The 9,158-nt window shown below is 38.4% G+C and overlaps 1 protein-coding gene across 1 annotated transcript; it reads left to right on the forward strand.

The window, feature by feature from the left end:
• Positions 1 to 1,030: 1,030 nt before the first annotated feature.
• Positions 1,031 to 8,077, forward strand: LOC107074576 (dynein axonemal intermediate chain 3). The gene is made up of 12 exons (XM_089175247.1): positions 1,031 to 1,199; positions 1,284 to 1,495; positions 1,586 to 2,017; positions 2,149 to 2,556; positions 2,665 to 2,913; positions 3,079 to 3,302; positions 3,380 to 3,685; positions 4,435 to 4,808; positions 4,887 to 5,115; positions 6,005 to 6,305; positions 6,397 to 7,134; positions 7,355 to 8,077. Exons 1-11 carry the CDS (start codon positions 1,031 to 1,033, stop codon positions 6,553 to 6,555), a joined length of 3,063 nt encoding a protein of 1,020 aa, XP_089031373.1. The 3' UTR covers positions 6,556 to 7,134; positions 7,355 to 8,077.
• Positions 8,078 to 9,158: the final 1,081 nt, after the last annotated feature.

Below are 9,158 nucleotides of genomic sequence, written 5' to 3' on the forward strand. Positions count from 1 at the left end.
TCGAATATATAACTCCAATTCGTATCTCATGATGTATTTTACCGTGGGATCGCGATCCGGCATTCGTGCGAATAAACGAATGGAATACGCCCGGAGATACGAAGGTTGAAAATATCTTTTCCGAAATGTACGTGAACGAAGCAGTCTTTTCCATAACTTATATCTACCACTCGTATTCTCCCTTTTCTTCGTTCCTAGAAACTCGATAGAGAGAGAGAGAGAGATAAGTAGAATATCAAAATATGATATAGTAAAATATAATACGCTACTTTTCTATAGCCCTTCAAATTCCCACAATTATTATTACATCGAAAAATATTTGCAATGTAGGAAAGAAAACAGATCAAGATGATAAAACTTTGGATGGTAAAGAGTAAAAACGATAAAAGGTTTCATTGACGAGAATTAGAAGAGCGATAAGGATCGAAAAAAAGAGTAGAAATTCTTTGATGAGAAAGGGTTAAAACGACAAAAAAAAGTAGAGGTCAGATGAAGCAAGACCGAAATTACCTCGACCAGATTTATTCACTTCCCGTTGCTTGCTGTACTTCCTTCTTTCCACTCTTTCCGCCCTTTTACCTCCTCATCTTCGCATATATACACACACACATATATATATAGATATATCTCATATCTCCGAGTTCATACATATAACCCTTTTCCTCTAACGCTCGAGTTCCTAACAGAAGAGCGACACGACCAACGGAGTATCATTGCTACACATCGTCTCTGGCAACTACGCTTACGGTGAAATTAGTTTTCAGGATTATTTCGCAACGGGAGTCCTTAACGATACTCCCCTTTACCCCGTTAACCTCTCACCTACCCTCCATAACCACTATCTCTTCATCTTCAACGCGTGTCCATGCGTTTCTATAACCTTTTCGGCAAGAGATACTGTATTTTCAAAAACTTCCATTTTTACCGAAAGAATCTCGATAAATAATACTCGCAATTCGTCTTTTGTTTATTTTATTTGACGAAATATTCAATGACTATTTCGTCGATTAAAATCTTATAAAACGTTATTATGGAAAACGATAAAAAGTTCAGTGAAAAAGAAACCGATGGTGATTACGATTACGGTGATGAATTTTTTTACGACGAAGATACAGATAATGACGAGCGAAAAATGGAAGAGGATACAGAGAAAGCAGAAGAAGAAGAACAAGATATAGAGGAAGAAATTAAGGAAGAAGGTAGAGATATTTGATATTTTTTTTAATAATCTTATTTTTTTTTTTACCGTCGTCTCTCATTCACATCGTTTTTACGAAATTTAGATAAGGATTGGGAAAAGGAAGCGAAAAAAAAAATCCACATAGATCTCGTAGAACCTATTGTGGAACGAAGAAAAACCATATACGAGTTAGATTCTTACAAAGCCAGTGGTCCTTCCGTTTATGATATCTTAAAACTTGGTAAAATAGACGATGAAACCGAATTACCACCATCGCCACAATTATCACGAGAAATCCGTTATTCCGTTTCTATGGTTATATATAATATATACATATATAGAAAACGAAACAAAACGTATCTTTCTTTATTTAGAATCGAATTGTTCTTTGAAATTAACATTTAGGGTACTGCCGGTATAGCAAGAATCGATCTATCTTCTTTAACTCAAAAAAGTCTTGGTTGCGTAATCGATGAGAACGTAACTACGGAATATCCATGGGTATGGGTGAAGAAGGAGATCATTGAGGACAACCTAGATCTTCACTCAGAGAGCAGTGAGTTCTTGCCGATGAAGAACGAGATCCTTGAGTATCCCGAGGAGAGAATGCTGATCGGTTACGCCCCTTCCGTCACTGAGGAGGGCCAATTTTACATTTGCCTTAGCACCGAGGCAAAGGAAGCCGTATTGCAGCAAATTCAAATGCAGAGACGGGAGCATGAGATTCACGTGAGGAGCGCCGTTTACAAGCACCCAGCCAAGTGGAAGGATTTGGGAAGCGGCAAGGAGGTCGATGAGAACGTTGTCAAGAATCAAAGGCCAAAACTCGAGATCAAGGTACAAGTATAGTAGATTCCAACATAAGAGGCATATGTTTTCTTCCTCCGGTTTATAGATTCCCTTTTTTTCAAATTTAATAATGCATCTCACATCGTATGTTCGATTTAAATTATCGTTGAGTGAGAGAGAGAGAGAGAGAGAGAGAGAGAGAGATTGTTGTTAAGTGGATTGTATTAACGTACGATAAACAGGTCGTATCTACGGCGAATTTGCTCAACGTGCCAATGAATCTGGTAGACAGGAGTGCGGACGATCAAAGGGACGGATACATCGACTTGCTGCCATATCGGCAGACATTCGAGAACGTGTCACGAAACACGATAAGCAGGTCCACGCAAGTGACGCCCAGCACCAAAGACAACGAAGCTCAGACCGCGCCTTCAATACCCGCAAATTCCTGGTTTCAATACCGATACGAGTATGAACCGATCGATATATCCGCCTTTACGGAAGAAGATACCGACAATCTCACGAGATTTCTACGACGTAATACTGACATTATGTGCGATCAGGTCTCTACACTTAACAAGCAAGATTAATTATTTTTCGTAATTATCTTTAAGTGTTATTTTTATTTTATTTTGTATTTTTTACTTTTTTATTTTGTTGTTGTTTTTCTATTAAAAGTATTGATCACAAAATAGGTGCAAATGAACGCGACCTGGGATATTTACGCGGATGATTATACAAATCTGGTGCATTATGAAAGAGATACAAAAGCACCGATACCGGTAGGGTACAACGAACACCAAAGTTTTTATGACGGCAAAGTAACAAAACAAAAAGTTATTAATGATTTATCTTGGCATCCTTTATGGACTGGTATTCTTTGCGCGACGTATACTCATCATTCCAAAGATGAACACTTTGTAGGACAACGAACATACGACGAGGTACATAATGATATTAACAGTTTTATCAAAGAATAGATCTAAAAGGGTTTAGTGATTGTTCATATTTTAAATACAATGCATTTTAAAATAGGCCAAATTAATGAAAAATCTTATGGGAAAAGTTGTACGAATATAAACGATCAAAGTCCATTTATTATTTTATAGGTCCTCAGGGATTCCAAAGGTGACAATGTAGCATTAATATGGTCGTTCAATGATTGTTTGTCTCCGAAGCTAATCCTAGAATGCCCAAGGGAGATCACAGCGATATCTATTTGTCCTCTGAATAGTAACGTCATCATTGGTGGTTGCGCTAACGGTCAGGTAAGCACTATGTTTGAACCGACGGGTATCGAGGTAAGAGAATTTATTTGTTACGAGAGCCATACGCGAAGATACCAATAGCAAACACTTTATGGTATTTCCGTTGCATCGTTCAGATCGCCATTTGGTCTATACCGGGTAGAATCGAAAACGTAGAGGCGGTAATAGTGCACACTTCCGCCCAAGTGAGATATAGAATTGCTATGCGGGGTCTGATGAGGTGGATGCGAGAAACCGTTGGATCCTCGGTCATAAGACCGGTGGCGATGTCCTCGTTGCAACACAGCCAGAAGGGTACCATAACCCAAATAGCTTGGATACCACCTTACCACAAGGTCGAGAAGAACGGTAGAATCCAATCTCTAGCTGCCAGTACGACGCTCGAGGATCTCCCTTGGCAATTCGTTACCAGTAGTATGGACGGTACTATTGCCTTTTGGGATCTCAAGTTAGTTCACAGAACGTTTATGTCTTTCGGATTATCACTGTTAGCACATATCGAGACAAAAGACAAGTAAAATATAAGCGCACACAATTTTCTTTAGGAACGGTTAGAATGTAATCTTGATTTTCGATAAATGAATTCTATACCTTCTGGTAGTTGTTATCCTTCTCGTTCTCTTAGTAACAGAACGAAGCTTCCTTCGATTAAAGCTGTGTGTACCATTCTACTCTAACGTTCATCTTCCTAGCTCGTTTAAAGTCTTTCATCCTTCCGACTGACTACGTCAGCGCCATGCGAACTCATTAAAGAGCCGCAGGGTCAACTCGTCGTTGGATAACGTGAGCTACGACCTGAGCTGCCAATTGATAACCACCAGCGAGAATTACACCAACCGTCTGCCGGGAGCCGAAGTTAGTGACTTTGAATGTTCGTCCACGCCCCCTGAGAAACTTGTCGCGAGCTAAACGGCCAAGAGAAACGTCTGCATCCTCTGGGGTCCTCCGATCCTAGTCGGCCATTCTACGCGATCACCCACCACTTTCCATCTTCGCTTCTCATCCCTCTTCTAGAAACTCCTCGAGTCTGGCGAACTCTAATGGCCCTACCAACTCTCTCCGTACCATCCAACATTCTCATGCGCTCTCACCAACATTGCGTACAGTCGAAAATTGATGGATAGGTTCTCCTTTCTAATCATCGATCGTTCCTCTACTCGCATATCGAATTCCTTTATCTACTACCAATTGAATCCTAACCTCTTCTCCATACACGGCACTAATTAAAACGCAATCTGTTCGAAGGGAAAACGTAACGAAGAAGGAAACTCTGTTGAAAGAGAAACAAAAACAAGGTACCCTACCTCACGCACTGCTAGAATCAACTTCACCTTTTGAAATGCTCAATCGTATTTGGAAACCGTATTACGTGCTATTCATTCATTATCCGAACGAGAATCGACGTACAGTGTTGAGCACTTTTACCATGTATTATCCTAATTTAAAAAAACAACTCGACGAACCGTTTCCAATTATCAAGACGGATATTACCGCGAGACGATATTATAAACTGATACAAGAAAAATCCGATTACATTATGAAACCAGAAATTTTTATTGGCACGATCGAAGGTATATCAATTATTATCGTATTTCATTAGGATAATATTATATTAACAATATCGAAAGACGTAATATCGAAATCCGTAGGATATGTCGGACTTGTTACTTGGGAGGGTTTCGAATTCGATACAAAATTGACATCTAACCGCGAAGAATGTAAATGGAAGTGGATGAAGCGTATACATGATGGACCGGTTACGCATATGGTGAGATCGAAGTATCATGAAAAAATAGTTGCCACCGTGGGCGGACACATTTTTGCTATTTGGCGGGAGGACTATGTAGAGCCGATTATTTGGAAAAAATCGAACCTGAGGTAAGCGAGGAAAAAATCCAATATGTCGTCGCTTTTTTTTTACTTCATCTACTCACTCAAACCTCTCCTGCATTCTCGTTCGTTATCGCGTTCGTTATCACATTCATTACCGCATGGATGGGTTAGCTTGACTCAATATATAGACACGTATGTATATTACGATAGGTGGAAAGAAGATGTAGGTCATATTGATCGATTAGAGACGAATTACTTGTCTAGGAAGAGAAACGTCGATATAATAATATCGAGATGTGCGACAATAGGAATATAATATATCGTATAAACGTATATAAAACATACATGCGTACGATAATGGGCTGGCGTTTTCATCCGTAGTAAAATAAAAAAAATAACGAGTATCTCGTACGATAAATTGCTGCAATGTACAGCATGTAATTGCCGCGGTAGCGTTTCGTATTGCTACGCAAGCACCTAGCTCGTTTTGGGATGCATCGCTTGTATGTAGTTTTCGCTAGTGGAGAAACCGAACTTTCGGTATGATCTGCATGACAATACAGCCATAACTTACGGTTATAACACGAGCACCAACGCGCCGCTTCGTTAATGAAAGCTATTTTCGATACAACCCCTTCCCTTCCCTTCCCTTCCCTTCCCTTCCCTTCCCTTCCTTTCCCTTCCCTTCCCTTCCCTTCCCTACCTTTCAACGTAGCTACATATATGTGTAGTATCATACACAACGTTCGGTCCAAGATCCCTTCATCGCCCGAAGCGATGGTTAGCTCTTGTTACACAAGCGAAATACGAGAATTCCGAGCGACGTTATGTTTATGATATAAAACTAAAGTTTCACCCCACTCCTATTCCCACGCACTATGAAACAACTTCGCATAACTTACACTCCGAAATCTAAAGTTTACTTTTTGTCTAGTTACACGGGTTGCACCTGGGGCAACTTCCGACCGACGATTCTAGTTTTGGTACGAATAGACGGTACCATGGAAATTTGGGATTTCATCGTTAAGGGACAAGAACCGATTATTACGCAAAGCGTGTCCGGTCGAATAATTACGGGTATTTATACGCATGAGTTACCATTAGATCCTCAATGTGTCGGAATATGCGACTTCAATGGTACATTAAGAATATTTACCGCACCCCCAACATTACTGACGTTCGACGTTAGCGACATTACGTGGATGCAAAATTATGCCGATCAGCAAGTCGACAGAGTATATATATCTTCAACTACTTATCTTTCATTATCGATTTCCATTTCGATACAATGCTAATATAAACGTTCAATTTATTTTATCCGAGCAGATAGCTAAATTTAAAGATTGGCAAGACGCTTGGAACGAAACGAACTTTGAAAGGATCGATGAAAAAAAAAAAATTACAAGAAAGGGAAGCCGAGGAGAAACGTATAGAAACGGAAAGAAAGCTTCGAGAAGAAATGGACGAGATATTGAGAAAAGCTGAGGAGGAAAAGAGAAGGAAAAAAAAGTATACGATATATACATATATCTATATTGAGGGTTTCTTTAAAAGAAACAGAAGATTGAAATCAATATTATGATCGAGTTTATTAGTCACTATTGATCTTTCTTCTTCTCGAATAATCATTTCCTTTTAGTTAGATAGATACTTTGATATTCGATCGACTAAAATAATATCTCGATTGGAATATTTTAGATAAGGAAACCTTGGCAATTTATAGAAGAAGCTAAAGAACGTTGGCACGAGATGGAAATGAAACGTATGCAAATAACTATTCTCGAAAAGAAAGGCCTCAGGAGAGACGTTCTTGAAAGGCAACGAGCACCAGTTTTAAAATTACGCCAAGAGGCCCAGAAGAAGGAAAGACAAATTCGCGAGATTCTGCAACAACGCGACCAGATTTTCCAAGAGACCGTAACTTATCTATTTCCGGAACAAGAAATTGATCATAAGCATACTCTAGATCAAACGGACACATCCTTACCTTATATCAAACCAATACCATTGAAAGATCAAATATCAACGAGGAAGGTCATCGAGGAATCTTTGGTTCAAGAAAAGGTAAAAATCAAATGAATCTGTTATAAACTGATGAGACAATTTTATAAAGTTTATTTTTTGTTTCTATTTAAAAACAAGATAATTTTAATAAATTGATACGTGAATTCAAAATCACGTGAAATTATAAAGAGAATTGAATCGTACGAATAATTAAAAAGATCATTTATATTCAACAAATAAATTGTACCTATCGAAAAATATTAAATTACTCTTATAACAGACACAACACATAATTGAGGAATTTCTTGAAGTGCAAGAAGAAGCTTTGGAAAAATTGATGTATCAACGATTCGACCACGTGTTCGATTGGCCTACCGTTTTAATGGAAGCGAAACAACGAAGATACAATATGAATATAACGTTGTTGAATAAAAATAGCTGCTAAATGATAATGCAACGTGAACTGATGCAATTGTTCTCTCATCCAGAGAGAAGATTAAAAAGTTCATTAGAAACCGCTTGAAACATGAAGTAGGTCGGAACTCGTAAAATATAACCAAGCACGCTATTTCTTACAAATGTACCTACATATATATGAATTGTAACTAATTTATACTTGCGTACGTTGTTGCATTAAAAAATAATAACCCCTAATAAAATAATAAGAATCTTGGAGATAAAAGAAAAGATAATGTTTGTGATCGATTGCAAGTAAATATTCGATAATATCATATGAATATCATTATAGTCGTTTATTATTATCATCATCATCTTCATCATCATCATCATCATCATCATCACCATGTTTTTATTCTAATTAACAAAGTTTATAAAGCACGAGAAATATATTCATGTCGGTAAAATATCAACGTAATCAACGTAATTACGTATAAAACAGCGATATAAACGAGGAACGATGAATCGGTCGACGAAAAGGACCAGCAGCTAGCTAGCTAGCTAGCTAGCTGATGATGATACACGTTCGGAGAAAAAAATGTTTTAAAAAGGGATGATTATATATATAAAAAAGGGGAAAGAAAGAAAGAAAGAGATAAATAGATAGAGAAAGAGAGAGAGAGAGAAAGTAAAATGTCTGGAGAAAAGTCAGACGACGGAACGGTGTTGAGGGGTTGAGTGGGGGGGGGGGTGTACTAAAGGGAGAGGGAAAGAGAAAAATAGGGGTGGGGACGGAAAATGTAGAAGGAAAAACCGTCGGCACTTGACGATTTTTCATAATTAAAGCGGATTAAAACTCGCAGCGGCTTGCGCGTAAATGAATTTGAAATTTCAAACTAGCAACGACGATCCAACACTTTTTTTTTCTTTTCTGTCATTTCTGTCTGTCTGTCTGTCCGTTTCTTTTTCTCTCTCTCTCTTTTTCTCTCTCTCTCTCTCTCTCTTTCTCTCTCTCTCTCTCTCTCTTTCAATTTCTCTGTCCCTTTTTCTCACACTTTCTCATGCGTACGTGCACTCTAACGCAAGATGAAGGAGTCATGCAAGGGGTGGACCACAGAAACGGAAGCAAAGCAAGTAACTCTCTCACACACACACACACACACACACTCTCTCTCTCTCTCTCTCTCTCTTTCTCTCTCCTTCGTCCTTTATTTCCCAGGAGCAACATACTTGCTTTTGATTTTTATCCGACTAGACGTCCGCTCCTTCATCCGTGCGACATTTCTAGCTACGCCGAAATGCAAAACGATCACGTTGACGTACGACGCACGTTTACAAGATTACACTCCCTATTCGTTATGACCCGAAGAAACGCCGCAAAGATTCTTTCCTCTTACTCCAGGGACAAGTTGAAAAACCTTAGCGATCCTTTGCCCTTGGCGAACGTTTTTATTAATGGACGTCTCGGGCGTATCCTTTCTAAATTAAATCCGTATTCTTTGTCTCGCAACTACTGAATTTTAAAAGTATCATTTTTCTTTTTGTTTGTTTTTTTTCTATATCATTATCCGCGTACTCCTTTTTATTATATATTACAATTTTCTTTTTTTCTTGAGAGTATACAATTTTGTTGTTTATTATATATTATGTTATATTAAATAAACCAAGCACACATGGAGAGAAAGAGA

The sequence above is a fragment of the Polistes dominula genome, unplaced genomic scaffold (genome assembly GCF_049000335.1).
Source record: "Polistes dominula isolate Pdom_NZ unplaced genomic scaffold, Pdom_raw_medaka contig_82, whole genome shotgun sequence".
NCBI lineage: Eukaryota > Metazoa > Arthropoda > Insecta > Hymenoptera > Vespidae > Polistes > Polistes dominula.